Here is a 24,717-nt window from a genome sequence, read left to right on the forward strand (position 1 = left end):
CACTGCTGCCGGGGCATCATGCTAGCTGTCACGCTCCTGAGCCTGGCCCTGCTAGGAAATGCCTGTGCTTGCTCTACCAGCACCTCGTATGAGGCGGGCATTGTGTGCCGCATCACCAAGTCTGCCCTTCTGGTGTGTAAGTGCCTGCCTATCTCTGTCCTGTAGGGACGTCTGCTGGGATCAGAAGCCAGTACTGGAGTAGGGCTGTACCCTGGCAGCTTGGGGGTGAGGGCAGAGAGGGACGGGGAGAAGAGAGGGAGAAGGAAAGGGATGAGCTGTGACGAGGGCTCGCCTTTCTCCTCTGACTGCACACTCAAGATCAAAGTTGTTGGTCCCTGCTAGACTTCAAGGAGCCAAATGCATGGTTTTCTGAGGACCCTGAGTCAGTCTGCAGTCGAGAGAACCTGGGGGAATCAGGTTCGGGGCAAAGCTGGGGATTATGTGTCCTTGGTGATAGTAGGCCAACTATGGCCAGAGTCAGGCACCTGTCCTCAACTGCCGTGTGACCTCAGCTCTCCTGTGTTCTCTGGGACTCAGCCTGGTGAGGATGTAGGGAGCTTAAGTTGTGTTCTCTACACAGAATATTCCATATTAATCGTATTGGGAGCCAGGGGTCTGGGACCGCTGGAGCTAGACCAGAATCACGCAGCTCCTACATGTTGGGAAGTCTAGCCCTGGGGTAAGAACAGGATCTGGGAAAAAGTTCTGTGTTTCCTGAGTACTGCCCCACCTCAGTTCCCACCCAGAGGCCTGTCTCGGGGACATGGGCCTCTCCCAGAGAGGCCAGACAGTGGTCTGGGCTCAGCTGATGGGAGGTGAGGCGTGCCCAGCTCGCAGCCCTTCACTCAGCTCTCCTTCCAGTGAACCAGGAGACAGCCAAGGTCCTCCAGACAGCCTTCCAGAGGGCCTCCTACCCAGACATCAAGGGGGAGAGGTCCATGATGCTCCTTGGCCGAGTCACGTATGGTCTGAACAAGTGAGTGGCGGGGCTGGGGCTGAAGGGGAAGGACTTGGGACACCCTGTGGACCCAGGGAGGAAAAACGGCACGATTGATGATGCTCCGACCTGATGTGCCCTCCCCTGCTTTCAATTTGTCCAAGTGTAGGGGATCCCAGAGCAACTGGCTTGAACTCACCTCCACAGCAGCCCCTGTGGGAGTCGGGCCTCGAAAACCTCTTTCAGCTGGGCTAGAGGGATAAGGCAGAGAGATAGCACACTGAGGTTTCTTGGCCAGACTGTTCTGACTTGACTGGGATCATAGTCAGGCCCGAGATCAGGCTGTGGACTTGATTTTTTTTTTAACAATCTTTTCTCATTTTACATACCAATCCCAGTTCCCCCTACCTCCCCTCCTTCCTCTCTTCCCACCTTCCCTCCACGTCCCCCCCCTTGCAACCCACTCCTCAGAGAGGGTAAGGATTTCCATGGGGAGTCAACAAAGTCTGACACATCACTTTGAGGCAGGACCAAGGCCCTCACCCCTCACTCTATTTAGGCTGAGCAAGGTATCCCTCCATAGAGAATGGGCTCCAAAAAGCCAGTTCATACACTAGGGATAAATCCTGGTCCCACTGCCAGTGGCCCCACAGACTGCTCAAGCCACACAACTGTCAAAAAGCAGCAGTTAGGTGCCACGAAGGAGGTGGCAGTGCCTTAACCGAATGTGCGTTGTTAGGCCCAAGGGCCTCTTCCGTCCTTGTCAAGGGGAGTGCTAACCTTCTCTCCTTCCATACAACTCAGTCCTGATGCTTTTTAAGCTGTGTTTTACATTTTCATGATTGCATCTCCCTAAGAGCCCCCCTTTAACAAATAAGAAAAAGCAGACAGGGGTTAGGCTACACACACTGCAGCAGGCACAACTGAGCCGTAAGCTCAGCTCCTCGGACTCAGCTTTCAATGTGTCTAAGGCCCCAAACCTAGGAAGACACTGTTCTTGGACCTTATCTTTATTTTAAAACCAACCAACGTTCTCTTCCCCAGACCCCTAAAACAGACCCAGTACAATGATCAGTCCTATGCTGGAACAGGAACCTGCCCCTCTTTAGAGCCACTAGGGGGTGCTGGCCGTGCTGGAATGACACTCTGAGGACACCTACAGGTGGAATGAGAGGGACACAGAGGCAGGCAGGGCTCTGTTTGACCTGGAGTGTCAGTTTGTCTTTCTGTATAATGAGGACAATGACACCCGTGTCCTGTGTCACAGCAAGCAGTGTCCTGGGAATTGTTAAAAGAGGTACAACCTTACCTGGGCGGTGGTGGCACATGCCTTTAATACCAGCACTCAAGAGGCTGAGGCAGGATAATCTCTGTGAATTGGAGGTCACCCTGGTCTACATTGCAAGTTCCAGGACAGCCAGGGCTACACAAAGAAACCCTGTTGAGAGAGACAGAGACAGACGACAGACAGACAGACAGGCAGAGAGAGGCTTTAACACATTAGCTGCAGTCTAGACCAGATTGCCCGAGAATAGATTTCATTTCTATGTAAGTGTTGCCCACACAAGCAAGGCTAGATAATGGGGGATCGGGGACTAGGGATTGGCTGTGGCTGAAATCACTGTGTTCAATGGGATTCTTCACCCTGTTGTCTGTGAAGGGAGCAGAATAAAATGTAATGGGGAAGGAAAGGTCTGGGGAGATGGCTCAGTTTGTAAAATGCCTACCACACACGGAAGAGGATGAGTTCAGATCTCCAGCACCCATGGAAAAAGCGAATACAGGGGCATGGCATGCACCTGTGTCTTAGTTAGGGATACCATTGCTAAGACGAAACACAATGACCAAAAGCACTTGGGGAGGAAAGGGTTTATTTTGCTTAATTTCCACATAATAGTCCATTAATGAAGAAAGTCAGGGCAGGAACCTAGAGGCAGGAGCTGATGCAGAAGCCATGGAGGGGTGCTGCTTACAGACTTGCTCCTCATGACTTGCTCAGCCTGCTTTCTAATAGAATCCAGGACCACCAGCCCAAGGATAGCATCACCCACAATGGCCTGGGCCCTCCCTCATCAATCACTAATTAAGAAAATGCCCTATGGGCTTACATACAGTCTTTTTGTTTGTTTGTTTTGTTTTTCTAGACAGGGTTTCTTTGCATAGCCTTGGCTGCAATCTTATGGAGGCATTTTCTCAGTTGAGGCTCCCTTCTCTCTGATGACTCTAGCCTGTGTTAAGTTAGCATAAAACTATCCAACACAACCTGTCAGAAAGATCCCTGGAGCTCACTGGCCAACTAGTCTAGACAATTGGTGAGTTCCAGGTTTAGTGAGAGACCCTTGTCTTCTAAACAATGTTGAGAAGATACCTGACATTGATCTCTGGTTTCCGCATATGCATATACATATGCATGCACCCACGCGAACACACACACCAGATGTGGTGGCACACACTTGGAATCCCAGTACTGGGGAACTGAAGACAGGAAGATCCCTGAGGCACAGTGGCTGGCCAGCCTAACCTAGGTGGTAAGTCCAAGGCCAGTGAGAGACTCTGTCGAAAACCAACAAACAAAAAAGGCAGATGGCACCAGAGGTTGTCCTCCGGCCTCCACATTCATACGCATGTCCACATGAACCTGAATACACAGGAACACACAGAGAGACACACACACTCTCTCTGTGTCTCTGTCTCTGTCTCTGTCTCTCTCTCTCTCTCTCTCTCTCACACACACACACACACACACACACCAGAGAGAGAAAAAAAAAATAACAAAAGGCCAAGCAGTAATACCTGGCTTTTCACTGCTAACATCTATCCCAGAGGTCTGTATAATGCAGGCTTTGAGGTAGGGCAGGCCTAACATGAAATTGCAGCTCCACAGAAGCCTCTGAAGTCACGCAAACTCTCTGGGCCACTCTACTTCAGATCGGCACTGCCGCAGTGACCATGTCCTGGCGTGGCTATGAGGATGAAGCCAGGACACACGCACAGATACTCGACAGTTCTTCCCCTCAGAGCACACTTCACATCTGTGGCAGTAGGTGGTTCACAAGGTCTCCCCAACAAGGACAAGGTCCCCCTCATCCATTCACTAGTGTTACCTCCAGGAAGCTTCTGTGTCATTTCTTACTTGCTATCATAATAAGCAGTGTACATTTGGTGGCTTTAAGCTTATCTTGCAGTTGTAGGACAGGTGTCATTGAGCTAGGTTTGAAGTGCTGGCATGAGCGTTTCTGAGGTCATAAGGACGTGCGGTACTCTGCCCTGTGCAGTTTCTAGAGGCCACCCCAGCCTAGGCTTCTGACACCTCGCTCTCTAAGAACATCAGGGCTGCATCCTTGCCCATCTTCCCTGGTCACATGTCTGCTCTTGCCTCCCCTTCCCACTGTCTAACAGTGGGACTTGTGATTAACTTACATCCACCCGGGAGACTTAGAGTCCTTCACACTTTAATGTCCCCACACCTGCATGATCCCCTCTGTGGATTAGGACGTAATTTTTGAGTGGGGGTCTTTTTCCAGTCTTATACCCTCCCCAGCCTCTTAGGCAAAGTGAGGAGCACCTTTGGGTGCTTTTCTGGAGACCCAGGTTCCTGGGAGTTGACTCCAGGGTGCATTTAGCACCAGGACAGTAGGACGGGGCAGGGCCTATTGAGCTTGTGGCGAGGCAGGGACAGCCCCTTCCTGCCCACAGTGCCCCTCCTTACTATCATCTATCTTCATAGCATCCAGATCAGCCACCTGGCCATTGCCAGCAGCCAGGTTGAGCTGGTGGAGGCCAGATCTGTTGATGTCTCCATTCAGAATGCCTCCGCGACCTTCAAGGGGACCCTGAACTACGGCTACAAGGGCGCCTGGGGGTGAGCATTCCCAGTAGCTGTTGAACCACTTGCTGGCTTCTCTGTGACAATAAAGGAGCACAGGGACATTTTAGTGAGGGTGTTGGGCCCTGGTTTTTTGCAGGTTGAACATTGAGCAGTCCGTCGACTTTGAGATTGAGTCGGCCATCGACCTCCAGATCAACACACAGCTGAGTATGCTGGCTCCTCTGGGAAGGTGGGAGGGACCAGGCTCAGGGATGGACAACCAAAGAGATGGGTGCTCTGAGGCCTCTGGAGGGACAAGCTGGGAAAGCTTGCGGGACAGGAAGCCCAGAGCTGGCCCAGCTTCTGGCTCCCTGACTGCCCATGGGTGCTGGCCGGGTAGCCCAGGCTGCCTTCATGGGTGTTGGGTTCTCTGCAGCCTGTGATTCTGGCAGTGTGAGGACTAATGCCCCCGACTGCTCCATCTCCTTCCATAAGCTGCTCCTGCACCTCCAAGGCGAGCGCGAGTAAGTCACCATCTCCGGGAACCCCTTCTTATTCCCCAGTGCTGTCAGTGCGTCCCCTCCTCAGAGATGTCATTTCCAGTCCCTTCCCATTAGTGGGCCCTTAAAACTCAACAACAGCCACAGCTCCATTGCTGAGAATGCTTTATGGGATAAAGAGCGTTCTAAGCTCATTGCACAGAGAGGATCGCAAGGTTCAGAGAAGCCCAATCAATAACAAGTGTGGATAACGGAGGGGAGCTGGTGTCTGGGCACTGGAGAGAGCCATCTCTCAGCCCTTCAGCAAATGGGTTCATGCATGGATGCAGACTCCAGCATGCCCACATGCAGGGAAGGTAAAGGTGTGATAGACAGGAAGTGGGCCCTCCAGGGAAAGCCTACTCTAGCAGTGGGGTTGACACTTGGGTTCCAGGCCTTCTGAGTCCAGTGTTCTCCTCTGTGAAGTGGGGATGCTCATGTCTACTTCCTGAGCTCTCTTGGAGGACTCCGAGGGCAGGGCAGCCCTGGATGCTGCTCAGCATACAGTAGGTGCCCAAAGCATGCACGTAACTACGTGGAGACTCACTGTAATGGTTGGTCCCCTCAGGCCTGGGTGGATCAAGCAGCTGTTCACAAATATCATCTCCTTCACCCTGAAGCTGGTCCTGAAGGCACAGGTAGGTGAAGCCAGACCAGTGTTGAGCCTGGGAACCTGCCTCCCGACTCATTCCCAGTGCATCCGCTCAGACACAGCTAGAAAGAGGTACTGCCTGCCTCTTCTCTGGCCTCTTCGCCTGCCTGATAAACAGCTTGAGCTGTCTACTCCAGGTCTGCAAGGAAATCAACGTCATATCCAACATCATGGCTGACTTTGTCCAGACCAGGGCTGGTGAGTTCTGTCCTCGTGGTTTATTGTGGGGCATCGGGACAGACACTCCTTTATGTGACTTTTGTTGTCCTGAGGGGCACTTCCTTTTGGAGGTGCAACTTTTTAAGCTGACCTTGTGTAAGACACTGAATCTCTGAGACTCAGTTTCCCTGTTGGTAATAGAGAGGTGATAACAGCATCTTACCCCACAGGGTAGCAAGGAAATTGACTGAAAAACAAATGGGAATTCAAAAAATACAAGACAACAGCTGGGCCGTTGCCAATGCTTATTGTCACAATTAGATTTATCAGCCTCCCGTTCTCCCAAGGCTAAGCGCAGCAGCAACTACGCATTCAGCAGAAAATAATGAATGGTGAGAAGGAGATCTCACCGAGGGGATTGCAATCTCACCTTACCTTCCCACCAGGCCTAGAGCCATGGGGGAGCTCCCACGAGGCTGTATAACATGGAAGGAACCATTGGAACTGTGGTGTCCTGTAAGGACATTCCTATGTCACTGGAAGGAACACAGAGAGAGGACTGGATACTGTAAGGATTGGGCAGTCCTGTCCTGTCTGGTACCAACAGACAGAGAGCCACGGTTAGTGACCTACTTCTCACCAACAGTCGGCTTCTAGCTAAGCAGTCCTCCTAGCCCTGTTTTACTAACGATGACTGGTTTATAAGCCAACAGGACACTCCCCACACTCCAAGCAAGAAATGGAGGAGAGGATTCGAACAGCTGGTCCTTTAGCAATTGATCACTGGGCCTGGCCACGCAGTCCTTGCTCCCTGAATAAGGGCAATAAATGCAGCGAAGCTCCAGGTCAAGTGGGGACCTCTGAAGGATGAGTTAGGAGGGGAGACCTCCACACAGCCCCAGGTGTCCTGGGCAGCATCCTAGCCTTCTGTCCAGGATGCAGAGTAGCCACACAGTGTGGGTGGGCCGGCTGCCTTCCCCACCACGGGGCAAACCTGGATTAGGAGCCTTCCTGCTTCTGTGAAACACGGGATGGTCCTGTCCGTCAGGGAGAAGTGGAGGTGGGACAGAGACACAGAGCTCAGCTGGGCTGGGAGGCCAGGGTTCCATACTGACTAGCGGGGACCAGTGGCTATAGAGCCCCTGGGGACTGCAGATGCATCAGTGGTTTTTGTCAGCTGTAGCCCCCTCTAGGATGTGGGAGAAGATTAAGAAGAAAGATTAGAATCGTTCACAGTGTTGCAAGCTAGCTCGCTCACACGTTGGCACAAATGAATTAAATGAACACAGCCCTGAAACAGGTGCCATCCTCAGAGGTGAGGACAAGGGTCCCTAAGAGGGTTAGGTCATCATCAGCTGTTGCCACGCCCAGTTTGAGTTTGGGGTTACAGCCTGCGCCTGAACTCTGAACCCTTCTGCCCCAAGGCCTTCCTCAGCGTGAAGCTGCCCAGACAGATAGTCGCTGAGAGAAAAGAGTAGAATAGGGTCCACCCTTGGTTCTGGGACTGTTCCACAGAGGGGAGCTTCTCTCTGAAGCACTTAGGAGCAAAGAACCCCTTAACCAGGGCCAGCCCCATCCACAGGTCCATCTGACCCCTGCTTCCCCACAGCCAACATCCTCTCAGATGGAGACATCGGGGTGGACATTTCCTTGACGAGATCACCCGTCATCACGGCCACCTACCTTGAGTCCCATCATAAGGTAGGCACATTAAAGGGGGCAGGACTTCTCCTGTTGTACTCTTGGGTCCATGTGCCCCATACCCTGATCAGCACTGACTCCATTGCAAAATGTTTATTTGCCTTCTGGCCTTCCAAACACTAGCCACTGCCCCCATAGGATCTGACGAAAACCCTGGGCTCCTATGACCTGAGACATGGGTCGTACTATTATAACAGAGACCCAAGAGAACAGCTTGACGCTCACAGCTAATCAGCCTCCTCGGGGAGCGGCCTGGGGGTTCTGGCCGATGCAGATGTGTCTGGCCGATGTGTCGGTGTGCACAACACAGCTATATTGTGACTGAATACTACACCCACTCTTTTAACACCCTATGGGTGTGAAAGATGGTCACCTAGCTGAGAAGGTCATTCCATGGAACTGTGAACCTGACTAAGGCCTGGGTGTTACAGAACTCTGAGAAAGTGACCAAAAGGAACACCTCAGGAGGGTGTGGATGCCCATGAAGACCCTCCACCACATGTGGTTGGCTGTTGTCAGTGGGCACGAACTGCTAGTGGCTCGTCTTCCTCACTCTGTTGGCTGGGGCTAGTGGCCATGGACTGTCAGCTCCCTGAAGGCACAGGGGTGGTAGCCAGGGTAGGAACATAGAGACCACGGTCCAGCTGCTCTGACTATCATCTTTGGTGGAGTGCCAGCCTGGGAAGTGGTGACCAAGCCCACCTGACACCTCACCCTGTGCTATGAGCCTATCGGGCACTTTAGCTGCAGTCACTGAGTGCAGGTGTTCCTCAGTTTCCCCATCTGTCTTCGACTAGACGCTTTGCCTTCCAAAGCTCCGCTCTACTCCCTGAGCCCGGCTCCTGAGCCTGGCAGGGCTCAGGAGAAGAGCACCAAGTATACCAGTTTCTTCCAGGGCCATTTCATCTACAAGAACATCTCCGAGGTGCGCCCCCTCCCTTCCTTCTCGCCCACGCTGCTGGGGGACACCCGAATGCTCTACTTCTGGTTCTCTGAGCAAGTCCTTGACTCCCTAGCCAAAGTCGCCTTCCAGGATGGTCGTCTCCAACTCAACCTGGCAGAGGCAGAGCTCAGGGTAAGGGGCAGGTTGGACAGCTGGGACAACCATGTGTGTGAGGGTCTATATGCATTCATCCCCACCCAGGGTTGGGGAGAGCCTAAAGGGAACTTTGGGTATCGGTCAGAGGAGCCATGAACCACCGAAGCTACAGCCATAATATATATTCTAGCATTTTTTGGTGCCCACTATGTGTGGTGTAAAAGAGTCACTGATCAATGAGACAGTAGACAGGCAGATGTAATTACAGATATTTTTGGCACATTGTGGTTATGCAAATTACCTGCTGTTAGCATCGCTGCTGCTGCCATTTTTGTTGCACTGGCTGCAGGTGAGCAGGGTTGCCGCTCTGTGTATGCAAAAGCGTTCAGCCAAAAATAAGAAATCCAAAGAAGCCCGAGAGGATAGGTAGCTTATCCTCGACAGCTCAAGAGGTGACTCACAAGCCAGCACCTTCCACGGCTGCTTAGCTGGCTTACAGCCCACACCTGCCTGTGAATTAATGGGGCGGGGGGGGGGGGACTGGGCTCTTACAGGGAAGACAGCAAGGCCCTGCAGCCTGGGTGTCACAAGCCTCCAGCTAGGTCAGGATTTCTTATACTATACCCTTCCCTGATCTAATCTGGGGGTTGAGTTTCAGGAGGGGTCCAATCCAGGACGTTGCACCCCAACTCTGAAGTGTCTTTCTGAGGAGTAACCCCACCCTCAATCACCTTTCTCTTGTAGGCAGTGCTAGAGACTTGGCACTTCAACCCTAACCGGGAAATTGTTCCGGAGGTAAGTTCTTGTTACTTGGGGTTTGGCTTATGCACCCCGATCCTGCCCCTACTTCAGGAGCTCCCCTATCCCCAACCAGTCTCAGCAATGGGGACACACATATGAGCAAGGACAAGCTCCTGGGTGTCCAGTCTGAGCTAAGGCTGTCTACCTATCATCTCATTTGGAACTTCATAGAGCCCTGAGAGCCCGACACTGTTCTGAGCGCCATTCTCCCACTGGACAGCCTAGTGAATGACAGGGCAGCCTGCGAGCCATGATGACTCTAAAGATTATACCCCGTACCCCTGCTCCATACCGAGTCCACAGGGTGGAGGGTGGAGGGTGGAACCCAGGATTAGCTCCAGGCTCTCTCAGGGGGCCTGGACATTAGGCTGTGACTACTCACTACTGACTCTGGACCCAGCCTCAGAGTGTGCTCTCTGAACAGCACAGCTTTCCCTCTGCTGAGCGGTGATGTCTAATAAACCCGTTTCTCAAGGCAAGGCCCTAATCTTGAAGGGACCAAAGCCCTGTCTGGGTAAACTCCTCCAGCCTTCTCATGGACTCACTCCCCACCTGTTGGAGGGAGGCCACTTGTTCGTTCTGGCCGCCCAGAACTGAAATAATCACACAGAAACTGTAATAATTAAATCACTGTTTGGCCCATTAGCTCTAACTTCTTATTGGCTAACTCTTACATATTAATCTAACCCATTTCTATTAATCTGTGTATCGCTATGTAGCAGTGGCTTACTGGGTAAAGTTCTGTCCTGCTCCGGTGGGGCTACATGGCTTCTCCCTGACTCCACCCTTCTTTCTCCCAGCATTCAGTTTAGTTTTCCCCACCTAGCTAAGTTCTGCCCTGCTATAGGTCCAAAGCAGTTTCTTTATTCATTAATGGTAATCACAGCGTGCATACTGAGGGAAATCCCACTTCATCCACCCGCTGTGGTGGTTGCTTGGGTATTTTCACACCACCCTAAATTTTCCAGGTGCTCTCCCAGCTTCCCGCCCCCTCCCTTTCCACAAACTCAGTAACTCTCTGTAACTGCTTCTCCCAGAGTGGCCCCAACAGAGCTCCCTTCTGCTGCTGTCCCAACTCACCCCCTCCTGCTCCACCTTGGGTGTCTTCCAGGCCTAGCAGTGACAGCCCTTCCTTTCTGAAATTCCTGTCTTTCGTTCCCAGCCTAGGCTGCTTCTTCCTTCCAGAGATGCAACTCAGAACACAGGCAAACCTCTGATTTGTCCTCCCTCATCCCCACCCCAAGCGCCATCATGACATCCACGCTACTGTAGAGTTAGTCTGTCCACTTCTCTTGGTTCCCATTTCCAACCCCGGGCCCAGCTACTGTGGGGGTCTCTGCAACCTCAACAGGAACAGGCTGCAGAGAGATGAGCCTCGGGAGGCAAGAAGACAGTTCAGTTCAACACAACTCAGTAGCCATTGTTGGTACAAACTTCTGGAGTCTGTCCCTGAGGGTTTATTTTAGGCATCTTCAAGAGTAGCACAATCTAGTGGAAACTATTCTGCTGCTAATTAACTCAATTCCACGCGCACAACAAAGCATACATAAATCTCCTTGAGCGAAGTAAGTTAAACCCAGGCCAGAAGAGGCTTGGTTCTGTAAATTGAGGGGGAAAGCACGATGCGGTACGTATTTATGTTAAATGTTCAGCTCAGGAAGTCCTGCGCCTTGCCAGACAGAATCACAAATGCATCCTTCAGTCCTGGCTTTCATGGATTGCGCTTTGCTCTGTTTACTTCCGGTGTGGCTACTATCGTCGCTGCTGTTGTCTGAGGACAGGGCTTCACCATATGGAAGACTCGTGCTAGCCTCAAATTTTGCATGTAGCCGAGGCTGCTCTCCGGTTTTTGACCTTGCTGTCGCTGGGATTGCAAGTGTTCACCACCATGCTTGGGCCCTCCTCGTCTGCACCTCTACGCCACTTGAACCTCCATGTGGTTTCCTCCATGTGGTTTCCTTTGGCGAGGGTAGTCTCAGTATTTCTCCCACAGACAGGAAATGGCTTGCTCCCAGCTGTACACCTTACCAATTTCAGAGAACACCAAAGCTCAGGGACGCGCACCTCAGTGCCATACCCTCTACGGTGTCCCGGGGCTTCGCTGCGTACAGCTTCACCACTCAGCTGAGTCCCAGCTTCACTTCTCAGCTGGGTCCCCGGAAAGCCTGTCTCCAGAACCTAGGATTGAGTTCAGCTTTGTGTTAGGTAAAGCTTCTTATTTGGGGCACTCACTGGCCTAGTGGAGCATTTGGGAGAAGCTGCTGGCCCAGTCCCATTGGCTGCCGGTTCTGCAGCTCTGCTCAGCAGACCTGCCCCCTGCCTTCCTTGCGTGAGCAAAGCTCCACCCACAGGGCCTTTGCCGGCTCTTCCGTCCCCCCTCCCTCCCTCCCCCACCTGATTCTTTTCTGTCTATGGGGTGGGCCTCTCCCACCTCCTGGTCTAAGTCAGATCCTTTGTCCAAGACTCTTGTACCCTGGGCCTGGTCCCTCTCCCCTTTCACATACTCTAATTGTAATTGTATGCTTCGTTTGGGGATTCTAGAACGAGTGCTGGGCTTTGCTGGTAGAGACCCGGTGTGTTTGGCTCTCTGCTTGAATCCAGTTCCTGATCAGAGCTGAAGTTAGTAAGGTTCCCACAAATATCATTAGAAACAACAGCAAGCTGTTAAAATCTCTCCCTCCCTCTCTCTCTTTCTCTCTTTCTCTCTCTCTGTCTCTGTCTCTCTGTGTCTCTCTCTGTCTCTCTCTGTCTCTGTCTCTCTCTCTGTCTCTCTCTCTCTCTCTCTCTCTCTCTCTCTCTCTCTCTCTCTCGTGTGTGTGTGTGTGTGTGTGTGTGTGTGTGTGTGTGTGTTGTGTTTTCTAGACAGGGTTTCCCTGTGTAGCTCTGACTGTCCTGGAACTCGTTCTGTAGACCAGGCTGGCCTCTAACTCAGACTCACCTGCCTCTGCCTTCTGAGTGCTGGGATTACGAGCATGTGCCACCATATCAGGCTTAAAAAAAGGCAACCCTCCCCCCCCCAAAAACACCTCTTTATTCTTGTCGTCACCTCTACTGGGTCCCCAGTAGGACCAGCTCTCGGCTCTGTATGTTGGCGATCTTATTTATTCCCCACTGTTGTCACCCCTATTTCACAGATCAGGAAAAGTGAGGCCCACAAAGCTAAGTGACTGTGTCCCTCTCATGCCCCTGGAGGTGGCAGAGAAGCAGCAGTATTTTCTGTCCCCCATACAGATAACAAAACCGAGAGCCTGAGGAGGGGCAAAAGTCTTAACTTACTCTAATTTTTAATGTAAACTTACTTCCATGTATGTGAGTGTTTTCCCTGCATGTTTGTATGTCTGCCACATATGTGCCTGGTGCCCACAGATTTCAGAAGAGGGAGTGAGATCCCCTGGAATGGAATTACAGACTGATGTGAGCCCATGTAGGTGCTAGGAATCAGGTCAGGGTCCTCTGGAAGAGCAGCCAGCTCTTAACTGCTGAGCTGGTCTCTCCAGGCAAACGCTAATGTCTTGCCGTGTTACTGTTAAGTGAGTATTGAGGTGCAGCTCAGAGCCTGAGCCACTGCCCCAAGCTGTTTATACTCACCCGGGACTCCAGCCAGTCTGATCCCTCCAGCCTCTGAGGGCAGTAGCCACAGCCCTTCTGATGGTTTCTTCTGTTCCATGGGATCCCCGTCTCTCCACAGCTGTTCAGTGGCTTCCTCACTAGCCCCGGCCGAGTCACCGTCCACTGCCCGAGGAGGCCCACAATCTCCTGCCAGAACAAAGGTGTCGTGGTCAGTTCTCCTGTAGTGATGGAATTTATCTTCCCACACAAGGATGGGCAAGATTCCGTAGCTCACACTTTTGAAGAGGTGAGATGGGTGCAGGGGTTTGGAGCACCGGCCCTCGTCTAAATCTATCGATTCTTTCCACCACCTCTGCCGGGATTCACTGTTTCCTACCCATGGCTCATGTTCATCGAAACTGTGGGACCTGAGCCAGGAGGTGTTCGACAAGATGTTCCGGCTTTACTGGTCCTCCCCTAAGCGGAGCACTGGCACACAGATATTTGTCATTTAGATCTCAGACTGTCACCATCTGCCTCTGTCCACATCCTCTCAGATCATATGGATTTCCACTTTCCCATGTTGTGGGTTTTAGGAAAAAAGCATAGTGTGTGTACATGCTGGCCTTGTCGCTGAGATTCCCATATAAGGCCAGGGTGGCACCACAATCAAGGACACACTGGCATTTCTCCTTATATCACAGCCACATAAAACAAGGCCAGGACTGGTGACCAAGCCCCCTCTGAGTGGCTACATTTCATAAACTCAGAAACGTGAGCGTGGATGCTAGGATAGTTGTAATGAAGGCGCTGAGGGTTAGTCTGGTTTCCTCAGTGTTTTCTAGTAGCTCAGTCTCTAAAGATAGCAGGCAGGATGTCTACTCCTATAATCTCACTGTTGGAAGGCTAGGCTAGGACTGTGCATTAAAGATAATCCTGGGCTAACAGGGGACCCTGACTGGGAAAAAAAACACACCCCCAAATCAAAAAATACCCCCCCCCCAATCCTAAAGGCAAAAGTAGTGAAGCCCATCACAGAAATGCTGACATTTGAAAGAAGAAGCTCAATGACACACAGGCCCAGGGCCCAGGACCGCACCCCATCTCCATGGAGACAGATGGTTTCCTTCTGACAAGTTCCTCAAAAACAGCAACAAACTAACTCCTTAGTTATATGCTTTAATCTTATAAAAGTACTTCAATTAGGCCAAAGAGACGACTCAGTTCAGTTCTTGGGACCCACACAGTGGAAGGAGAAAATCAGCGGGTGGGGGTTACTCTCTGGCCTGCCACGTTCATAATGTCCTACACACGGACGAACACGCACCAAATAAACAAAAACGAGATGAAATTTTAAACGTTTGGTGCACTTGTGCACACATACACACACGCAGACACACAGACATGGACACAAACACACACACACACAGACATACAGAGAAATACACACACACAAAGACACACAGAGAAATATGCACACACACAGACATGCACACAGACATACACAGACATGCACACACACAGGCACACAGAGAAATATGCGCACACACACATAGACTGACAGACATACATACAGATACACAGAGACACACAGAAATACACACACAGCGACACAGAGAAATACGCACACAGAGACACACACAGACACACAGAGAAATAAACACACATGCATTTCCAACTCACTCCTTGTTCTTAATGCTGGAGCTCCTGACCAAGGGAACCTTCCTGGAGATGCAGCTATCCAGGGTCCTGGATCTCCAGAGTGTGAAAATGCAAACACATTGGCTGCTTGCAGAGGATGCCTCAGTTCTCCTGAAGGATGGCTATGCTTTGGAGGTGGGGGATGGAAGCGGTTTGCGAAAGTCTTGGTGATTGGTCATTTCAGACCTACCAGGAAGAAGCAGTTGGGTGTGTGAACAGGACCAGGGTCCTACATCCAAAGCCACAGGTGCTGGGCAACTTTCTTCAGTTTTGCCTTTTCAATCCCCTCCTCTGCTGTGGAACTCAGGATCTGTGCGTCCTTGGCAGATGCTCCCTGACAGAACTCCTCCAGCCTTATCCCCACCCCACCCCAGCCCCGCTTCATCTGTGTTTATGTGGTACATTCATATGTATGTGCTCCTGTGTGTACACGTGTGTGCACACCCAGATGCTGGAGGTGACACTGGGTATTTTCTCTACAGCTCTGCGCCATTTTCTTCCTTTTCTTTTGGTGGTTTGTTTTGGTTTTTTTGAGAAAAGAGTCATACTATATGGCTCTGGCTGGCCTAGAACCCAGAGATCTGCCTGCCTCTGTCTCCAGAGCACTAGAGTTAAAAGTGTATGCCACCACACCTGGCTTGTATCTTATTTTTTTGAAGCAGGGTCTCTCACTGAATCTAGAGCTTGCAAAGATAGCAGGCCCCAGAGATTCTCTTAGCTCTGTCCTCCCAGGTGCTGGGATTAAAGGCGCATGCTACCACCACCCAGCTCCAGGCCCTGCTTTGAATGTGGGAGCTAAGGATCAAACTCTGCTCCTCATGTTTGCTCTCCAAGCACTTCACCAACTGAGTCACCTCCCCAACAGCATCCCCAACTTTTTGTTTTGTTTTGTTTTTAGAGACAGGGTTTCTCTGTTGCTTTGGAGCCTGTCCTGGAACTAGCTCTTGTAGACCAGGCTGGCCTCAACCTCACAGAGACCTGCCTGCCTCTGCCTCCTGAGTGCTGGGGATTAAAGTCATGTGTCACCACCTCCTGGCTTTTTCCTGTTTTGTTTTGTTTTTTTAAATGCCATTGCTTTTATAGGATGTATTTGATGCAAAAATGTCTCATATTGCCATCTTAGTTAACTCTCTATAATAGTTTCTTTTAGTTCTTCTCTTTGAAGTCCTTTTCTGCTCTCCAGACACCACAGAGGCTATTGCTGGCTTTTTATCCTGTAAATTTATGTTTTCTTTCGTCATTCATGTTTGTGTTTTATCTCCATATGCAGTGCTGAGGATGGAATCTGGGGCAGGCCAGGCAAGCCGTCTATCACTAAGCTATGTTTCCAGCCTTCCATTAGTTTTCAGAAGACCAGCGGCTCAGCCTGCTCCCATTGTTCCTCAGGACCCCTGCTCCTCATGCCTCTCTGTGCAGGGCAGAGAGTAGAGAGCTCTGCTTCCAGGAGGGTCTGACTCAGAGCTTCTTCTTTCTCTCCCCAGGATATTGTTGCTACCGTTCAGGCCTCCTACTCCAAGAAAAAGCTCTCCTTAAGCCTTGTGGATTTTCAGTATGTCTTCTGGCTCAGGGGAAAAGGGTGGACTCAGCAAGCATGTCTTGACCCTGTGATGTCAAGCCCAGGGCTAGGACCTGGGTGGGGTGGTGGGGGTCTGTGGCTGGTTCCTTTGAGAACTTAGGAGCCCTCCCTAGTGTCAGCATCGGAAGGAAGAAGAATCACTGTGGAGAGAGGGCCTGGCCTGGCCTGGCCCGTGAGAAGGCTGGGTGGCTGGGAGGCAAATAGAGAGCGAGGGTTCTGAAGGGTAGAGGCCTTGGACATAAGAGAGGAGCACAGAGAAAGGAAGATGCTGTGGTTCCAGTCCGAAGCAGGACTAGATTTCCACCCCCTCCTTTTCTCTTTGTGTCTGTGGTTGGGTGCTGAGGATGAAGCTGGAGGCCTTGGTGTGCTAAGCAAGTGTTCCACAGATGAGTTATGCTTCACGCCATTGCTTTTTTGAGACAGGATCTTGTTGTATATCCCAGGCTGTCTAGGAAAGAGTGCTACGATATGGGTATATGTCAACATGTTCTACTAATATGAAGTCGTTCTAACTTTCCGTTTCCTCCTCCTTTCTCTTGTTTCAGGATTAAACCAAAGACTACCTCCAACATGGCTGAGGTAGGTAGTCTTGGAAGAAATAAGTTCTGGAGGAAAGCAGGTGGAGGATGTAAAAAAAAAAAATGGGCAATATAACTCTTCTGGGTCTCTTGTGTAACTTTTCTCCTGCTCTCTGCCAGAAGGAACATTGTTTTTACAGAAATGGGATTGATCAGGGGAGACTTAAATTAGAAGGCAGGGGAATGCTGGATAGGTAGCCTCTCCTGGAGGCCAGTTTCCCTTCTGTGGAATGGGATAACAGCCACAGCCTAGAAGGGGCCTCTGGGAAGGAGCCAAGTGTCTGGGTTCAGATGTACATTCTTATGGGCTGTGAATGAGTGCATGTTGAGGCTTTGTGGCCATCTGCCTCATGGTCACTTCTGTGATCTGAAGAGCATTCACCGTGGGCCTCTGATCGACAGAGCTCCAAGTCCATCCAGAACTTCCTGCAGTTGGTGGTCTCTACAGTAGGCGTCCCCGAGGTCATGTCTCGTAAGTGTGGGGCCCAGGAAAGGAGGGGTGGGTGTCTGGCTTTACCTTGTTCCCACTTCTAGATTGTTCATTGCAGAGAGCCCTCCCAAACAGAGCCTGAAGTACTTCTCTCAAACCATTGGGTGTCCGCAGTCTCTTCCCAGGTGGCACTGTGTAATGCGATCAGATCCACAGACCCCTGATTCTGGCTCTCACTGACAGCATTGTCTCTGCCTCCTCACTGTTGGCTAAATCCACTTTAGGAACCCAGTTCTCAGCCAGGTGTGTTGGTGCACACCTTTAATCTCAGCGCTTGGAAGGTAGAAGCATGTAGATCTTCTTGGGCTTGAGGTCAGCCTGGTCTGAATAATGAGTCCCAGGACACTCAGGACTATGTAGAGAGACCTTATCTCAAAAGAGCAAAAGATAAAACAAAAATAAGAACACAGGTCTCCCAGTGGCAACTGGATATTTCAGGGAAAAAAAAAATCCTGACAGCTGGAGGTAGCCACTTAGTGGGAGCCCAGGGTAAACCTCAGTTTCCCTTCCTATAAAATGAGATTTACTGATCCCCAGATTACCTGCAAACCCTGACATTGTAAGATCTCTGTTCATTTGTAGTGACTCCAGTGGTAGCCTCTCACACAGGGGTGTGTAGAAGGCACCTTAAAGGAGGCCCTGTGAGAAACTGTGTTCTCGTCCACACAAGGAGGCATAGTCGGCTACACGCTCACTCTGAATATCTGCTGATCTACACGTCTTTGGTAGACACAGAAAGAAGAGAAACTATGTGTCTGGTCTCTTTCTCAGCCTCAGTTTCCCCCACCAATATGGTTATGCTAAAGCTATAGGAACACTGGATATGATGGTGCAGGCCTGTCGTGACATCTATCTGGGAGGCCGAGGCAGGAGGAGGATTGCAAAAGGAGCAAACCCCTGTCTGAGTTATGGAGCAAGTTCAGGCATTGCCTGAGCAACTTAGTGTGACCTAGGAGAGAGAGGGAGACCAGTACTGTGAGGCCCCAGGTTCAATCCCAGTACTCTAGAAACTAGAAAATAAATGAATCACAGACAGTGGAATAGATGGAGAGATTTTCTGTGTGGCTGCAAAGTACTGAGAAGCTCCGGGTATGAGGAGTGACGACTAGGGAGAGGCATCTGCAGCAGGGTGACTGAGAGGGGCTCACAGAACACCATCAGTGCCAGCCTTTCCCTCTGGGGCTACCTAGATGCTCCAACCTGGGCCTGGGGCTGGGTCCTGCTTCCCCAAAAGAGCTGACTTGGCTCCCTCCCCTGCCTAGGGCTGGAGGTGGCCTTGACAACCCTCATAAACAGCAAAGGCCTGGACCTTTTCGACATCATCAACCCTGAGATCATCACTCGTGATGTGCGTATGGAGTCGTCCATAGCCCCATCTCTTGGACAGACAGTCAGATAATGTTCACATTTGATTTCTATTGCTGGGATAAAACACTGGCCAAAAGCAGCTCGGAGGAGGAGAGCTTGATTCCAGTTTACAGCCCATCACAGGGGGACGTCAGGGCAGGGACTTGAGGCAGAAACCCTGGAGGGATGCTGTTTGCTGGGTCACTCAAGCCCATGCTTAGGTAACTGTTTTACATAGCCTGGAACTACCTACCCAGTGCTGAGCCAACTTACATCAATTAACCATCAAGACAGTGCCCCACCCCCTACCCAGACATGTCCACATGCTAACCTGATCTAGGCCAGTCCTGGGTGAGATTTCTCTCAGATGACTCTAGACTCAGAGTGTTTGGTAGCTACTAGAAAGCATCTCTCTCCTGGTGGCTCAGGAGCCAGCACAGCCTGCCCCTGTCTCCTGCAGGGCTTCCTGCTGCTGCAGATGGACTTCGGCTTCCCAGAGCACCTGCTGGTGGACTTCCTGCAGAGCCTGAGCTAGGAGGCGTGGCGGGGCTGGGATCAGAAGCGTGTGCCCAGCTTACAATGGGACCAGAACATCCGAATGCTGGCATCTCTCGTGTGTGGCTCAGAGAGGGCAAGGAGATGGGGACTGGATCCCTGCTTCCCCAGTTATTAAGGCTGCTGCCATTAAATGCTCTGTGCAGGATCTGAGAATGTCCTTCTTGGGAAGAGGAACAAGGGGGCAGAGGATGGGAGGGACATATCTTACCAATTATGCCCATGTGTCGAGCCAATCTGTGACAATGCCCTGTGGTAGGTGCCCCTGCTTGCAGCTCTCCAGAGCCAGCCTCTGTGGAGTATGTTGACATCGCCCCCACCCTCTAGCAACTACTTTCCTAGCTCACATGGTGTGCGTGCACTGCGTGTACCACCCTTGATTCAGACTGGAAGCCCGAGGGACACCAAGTGGCCAAGGCATATATAACACACCCATCCATTTCCACAGCATCAAGGCGCATACTCCATCTGGATACGGGGTAGGGAAGGAAACATGCTGGCGGATGTGAGGAGTTCAGAGCCTGGCTGGGCAGAATGCCACAATGACAGACTTGTCACATTGATACCCCGGGGTGCCACAAAGGTAGGAGGGACCCCACCCGAGATATCATCAGGGTCCGAAGAGGAAGCACTCCATTCTAGCCGGTGTCCACTCCTCCTACAGGGTACAAAGAAAGTTCTGATTGGCTAAGCACTCAAGCCCTGACTGAGTTACTTTGTAGCAGGCTTTCATACCAGGGAAGATCACACCCAGGGTGGAAGCCATACCTGAACATACACCTTCATCTTCTAGGAGTCAGGGACAGAGAGGCTACTTAAGTCACATCTTAAGGGCTGAGCAGGAATTTAACTAAGGAGCCACATGAAAAAGGGTGCTAGAGCCAGAGGGGTCATGAGGGGTCTAGAAGCATTCATTCACTCCCTAACTTAGCGACAGACACAGCAATCGCTTCGTTCCCTGGCCTCATCATTGTTGTCATGCTGATTGCTCTGCAGAAGCCTACGACTGGACTTAGATCCCTGGGCACATGCGTCCCAAAGCCACACGCTGGTCAGGGAAGAGAATCTCCCATCATGGCCCCCCCCACCCCCCCAAGTATGAGGGTTGACAACCTTTTGTTCCCCACCATCAAAGCTCCCATGCTCTTCTCTGACTAGCTTCCTTCCTGAGTCCAAATGGAGCTCCTGACTCATCCCCTGTGCCATGTGGTTCCCACACGGCAGGGTGGGGGAGGTGGAAAGCCAAGTGGATGGGAGAATCCAAGGTGGTAGGGAGCAAAGGCCTTTGCAGAGGTCTGGCTTCCCACAGAAGAGGAAGATAGGGCCTCCGGATAGGTAAATCAATTCAACTTTAATGCCAAAGAGAAGGTTCCCTGGGCAGACTTCTAGCCTCCCCATCCTCCCTGCCCCTAAGCTCTAGTACAGAGGGTTCTTCCATCTCCATCGTGGAAGGTTTTCTCTGGGCATGGCCACTACCCTGACCCAGGGGGATGGTTTGTCCTACCGTCTCACACCCCTCAGAACACACATATTGAAAAGTGGAGCCTTTGGGAAGCAATTGGCCACTTAAGAGAGATTTGTGCATTTTTCAAGAGTCTCGGCTGAAGGGTCATGTGCTCCTGATCAATCGGGAATGGACTGGTGACCCCCAGAACAGACCGTTAGAAAGCTGGGCCACCCTTGTCTTCTGTCCCCTGCATTTGTGCCTCTTATGCCTGTTTTTTTTCTACAGGGAGTTGATGTAGTGTGATACCCTTTCTGATACCACAGTCTAAGACAACTGTGCTCAACCTGTGGGTCATGATCATCGGGAAATGCATATTTCCAATGGTCTTTGGAACTGAGACACTGCTCAGTAGCAAGCTGCAATTACGTAGGAGCAACAAAATAATTTTATGGCTGGGGGTCACCACAGCATGAGGAACTGTGTTAAAGGGTCACGGCATTAGGAAGGTTGAGAATCACTGGTCTTTCCAGCCTCTAGAAAATGCTATGAAGTTTACGGTGAGACAAGTAAACTTGACTTCTTGAGAATGCATGTGTGTATGCACTTGTGACTCGATGTGTGTGGGTGTGTATGTGTGTTTGTACCTGCATGTAGAGGGAATTCCAGGCTTTACAACGTTGTCCTCTAGGGCAGAAACACCAGTTAGAAGCCAGTGAAACAAACTTCTCCCTTAAGGGGCTCCCAAAAGCCTAAGGCCTTCCCTTAAAGCCATGGAGCAAAACCAGGAGAGCTTGCCACCTAGGCAGATCCCCTCCCCTGCTCAGAACTCCTTGCATTGCTAAGGGCATTTTGAAAAGTCCCTTAGAATGTCACTCTTGCAAGCCCCACCCTTGCTGGAACCCTGGAAAGCATCCTTGAGCCATGGGGGCAGATGTAGCCCCCAGTATCCTCTGTCATTGCCGAACAAGTCTCCAGGTCTGTTCTGGGGGCTGGGGGCCACTTACAGCTCACCAAAAGGTGCCAAGAGATCATGTAGCAGTATCAATGGTAGCCTAGAGAGCAGATGCTTGTCAGAGCAGAAGAAAACAGCCAGACTTTCTCACAAAACTACCCCCTCACCCCACGCCCAGTCCAGAAGCTCTGCATGGGCTGACCGCTAAAGATCTGAACAGCAGTGGCCCAGGCTGGACCCAAGGGACCCTTCTTACCTCCTTGGTGTGTGGGGACCCATTTGCCTTACAGTCACCCGAGGAATATTTTTTTTAAAAGAAGTATTATATATATTTATGCCAGAAGAGGGCATCAGATCCCACTAGAGATGGTTGGGTGCCACTATGTGGTTGCTGGGAATTGAACTCAGGATCTCTGGAGGAGCAGCCAGTGCTCTTAACCTCTGAGCCATCTCTCCAACCCCCCCAAGAAATACTTTTATCTGTAAGTCTCCAGTAAACTGTATTCTGTCCACGCTTGGGTCTGTTCACCTTTCTCCATTTTCCTATCACCTTGGGCCAGTTCTCATATACAGAATATAGCCATGTAAGTTTCGCCACAGAAGGACCGTGTACACTTTGGCCAAAGGAATCTGGTATTGATGGAGGTCTCAGGCTATTGGTTGGAGTGTTGCGAGAACTCTTTCCCTGGGGAGATATGAACAACACCTATCCCTTCCTCCTGAACTCCCAACACAAACCAAAGTCCTGTTTTGTCACATTCACCATGCAGAACCGACGAGTTTATTGGGTTTACTTACAGAGCACTGGTGACCCCAAAGCGGCACTGCAAAAGTCTTTACCCAGGATGGACGATGGCTTCCCCATAGCTGCACAGAAAAAGCCTTCTCTCCTAGTTCTCCCCAGTCTTTCCCCTTTTAGAGACCTCAAGCAATTAGGGTAGAATTTCCTGCAAGTGGCTGGGAGGAGTGACCAGAATCTCAGGTAAAGGTTCAATGACCTTCCCTGTATCTTTCTGGTCTCATAAAGATGGCAGCACTTTGGCTCATAGGATAAAGGCTTATAACACAAGCGGAACAGAGGGAGTCTGGGAAAACAGTTTTTCCCAAACCCTCCTTAGTAGACCTCGTTCCACAGTAGTGGAAAGGGTACTAGGTTCAAGATCCAGTTCTCACATGACCTCTCTGGATCTTCTCCTTGTGGTTAACAAGATGTTAATCTCTGTCCTGCCCCGCCCCCCCCATGGGGCTTTGTGGGTTTAAGTGCATCTAAATACGGCCTGAGTTTGTCTCTCTGGGTCGCGGCTAATTGTCTGTGTCCATGACACCCCTCTGTCAGCACGGAAAGGTAACAGGGAACGGCTGGAGAAATAGGAGCTGCGTCCTACTGTTGATGGTAGTTCCTTTCACACACACAGCAGACATCCTGCCATGTACCACAGGTCGGGACAACCTCTCCCATCTGACAACAGGAAACAGAGGCTCACTAAAATCAAGGCGTTAGAGGTACACCAGGCAGGGGTGGGAAAGTTGGGAGTGACATCCAGGTAATCACTGAAAAATAACGATACCTGCTCTGCCCATCAAACACTTTTCTACATTTCTGGCTTGGAAGGGAGGAGGTTAGAGGTCACAAGAATTCAAGACCCAAAGGAGGAGCTAGAAATAGAAGGGCTTCTTAAGTTTCAGGTACAGGTTACACTTGCTGTAACTTCTGGTCCTCCATTCTCACGGAGGAATGGGAAGGTGCTACTGTCATTGTCTGCCACCAGGCAGGTACCAGAGCTGAGACTCAGGAGTTAGGGTTTTTGGTCTGCGGCAGTGGTTCTCAACCTATGGGTCGCGACCCCTTTCGCAGGGGTTATATATATATATATATGATATCCTACATATCATATATTTACATGTGATTCATAACAGTAGCAAAATTACAGTTATAAAATAGCAATGAAAATAATTTTATGGTGGGGTCACTACAACATGAGGAACTCACTGTCTTCAAGGGTCGCAGCCTTAGGAAGGTTGAGAACCACTGGCCTTGGGTGATGTAGCAAGCACTAAAAAAGGACTTGAGCCTGAGGGGTTAGGGTCATGGTTGTTCTCCTGACCCTGCCGTCAGTGTTCACTTGACATCCTTGTCTGGCCACTCCTCCTCAGAACAGGACAAGAGGCAGGGCAGGAGAATCTGGATGGAGGGGGGAGGGCCTTGGACTTCCCACAAGTCAGGGCACCCTGACTTCTCTTAGGACTGGAGAGGGAGGGGGAGTGGGGGGAGTGGAAAGGAAATGGGAGGATGGGAGGAGGTGGAAATATTTAATAAATAAAACATAAAAAAACAATATTAATAAAAAAATATAAAAAGAGAGGCAGGGCAGGATGTAGAACTTGGAACAGAGCAAAGGCCAGCAGCTTTCCAGCACGGACCCTGGCCCTGTAATCCCTTCCTCACAGCCCACCTCTTCCCATCCCCCCCTCCGCTCTGCTCCCCAGCTTTCTTCTGTGGATTAATTAAGCAACCCTTGCATCTTTGACTTGGGGCTCTTCAAGGCCTGGCGGACACAGCTGGAGACCTTGCTTGTCCAGGCCAGGTCTCCCGTGATGAATAGCTGTCATCCTGCAGCGCACTGGAGCCAGAAGTCAGGACTCTGGACCCAACTCCACGAAGTTTTGCTCAGTGGCTTCTCTTGCCTTCCTCCTTTAAAGTCTCAGGGAGGCGAGGAAAGGACTGTGCGGGTCCTGCGGCGCCCTGGCCCCACCCACAGCCCGGCAGATGCCCACCTTACCCCGTCTTGCTGGCAGGCACAGTGGCACGCCCCAGCATCTCAGCGGCGATTGCCAAGCTGCGGCGGTTTCCGGGCACCCTCCCCGAGTGCTTCGGGACTGGCACTT

General features: G+C 51.1%; 1 protein-coding gene, 1 long non-coding RNA gene and 1 other non-coding gene across 3 annotated transcripts; 1 reads left to right on the forward strand and 2 right to left on the reverse strand.

Moving 5' to 3' along the window:
* Cetp (cholesteryl ester transfer protein) lies at positions 1-19,580 on the forward strand. The gene is made up of 16 exons (XM_075976933.1): positions 1-136; positions 862-976; positions 4,665-4,799; positions 4,903-4,973; positions 5,182-5,269; positions 5,853-5,922; positions 6,074-6,134; positions 7,705-7,796; positions 8,692-8,871; positions 9,580-9,630; positions 13,325-13,492; positions 16,368-16,435; positions 17,008-17,041; positions 17,443-17,512; positions 18,793-18,878; positions 19,338-19,580. Exons 1-16 carry the CDS (start codon positions 19-21, stop codon positions 19,410-19,412), a joined length of 1,482 nt encoding a protein of 493 aa, XP_075833048.1. The 5' UTR covers positions 1-18; the 3' UTR covers positions 19,413-19,580.
* On the reverse strand, positions 1,614-1,739 carry LOC142853233 (U6atac minor spliceosomal RNA). Its single transcript, XR_012911151.1, has one exon. It is a non-coding gene; the product is annotated as a U6atac minor spliceosomal RNA (small nuclear RNA).
* Positions 9,978-24,690, reverse strand: LOC142852298 (uncharacterized). Its single transcript, XR_012910950.1, has 3 exons — positions 24,612-24,690; positions 13,225-15,072; positions 9,978-11,814 (listed from the first exon to the last, which is right to left on the reverse strand). It is a non-coding gene; the product is annotated as an uncharacterized LOC142852298 (long non-coding RNA).
* Positions 24,691-24,717: the final 27 nt, after the last annotated feature.

This window comes from Microtus pennsylvanicus, chromosome 6 (assembly GCF_037038515.1).
Source record: "Microtus pennsylvanicus isolate mMicPen1 chromosome 6, mMicPen1.hap1, whole genome shotgun sequence".
Classification (NCBI taxonomy): Eukaryota; Metazoa; Chordata; class Mammalia; order Rodentia; family Cricetidae; genus Microtus; species Microtus pennsylvanicus.

What these genes read in the sequence shown, in the direction of transcription:
- Cetp (XM_075976933.1), top strand. Translation starts at nt 19, where the DNA reads ATGCTAGCTGTCACGCTCCTGAGCCTGGCCCTGCTAGGAAATGCCTGT. An exon ending in CTTTGTCCAGACCAGGGCTG is followed by an intron (nt 6,135 to 7,704) that starts GTGAGTTCTGTC and finishes GCTTCCCCACAG; the next exon opens with CCAACATCCTCTCAGATGGA. An exon ending in TTAAGCCTTGTGGATTTTCA is followed by an intron (nt 16,436 to 17,007) that starts GTATGTCTTCTG and finishes CTCTTGTTTCAG; the next exon opens with GATTAAACCAAAGACTACCT.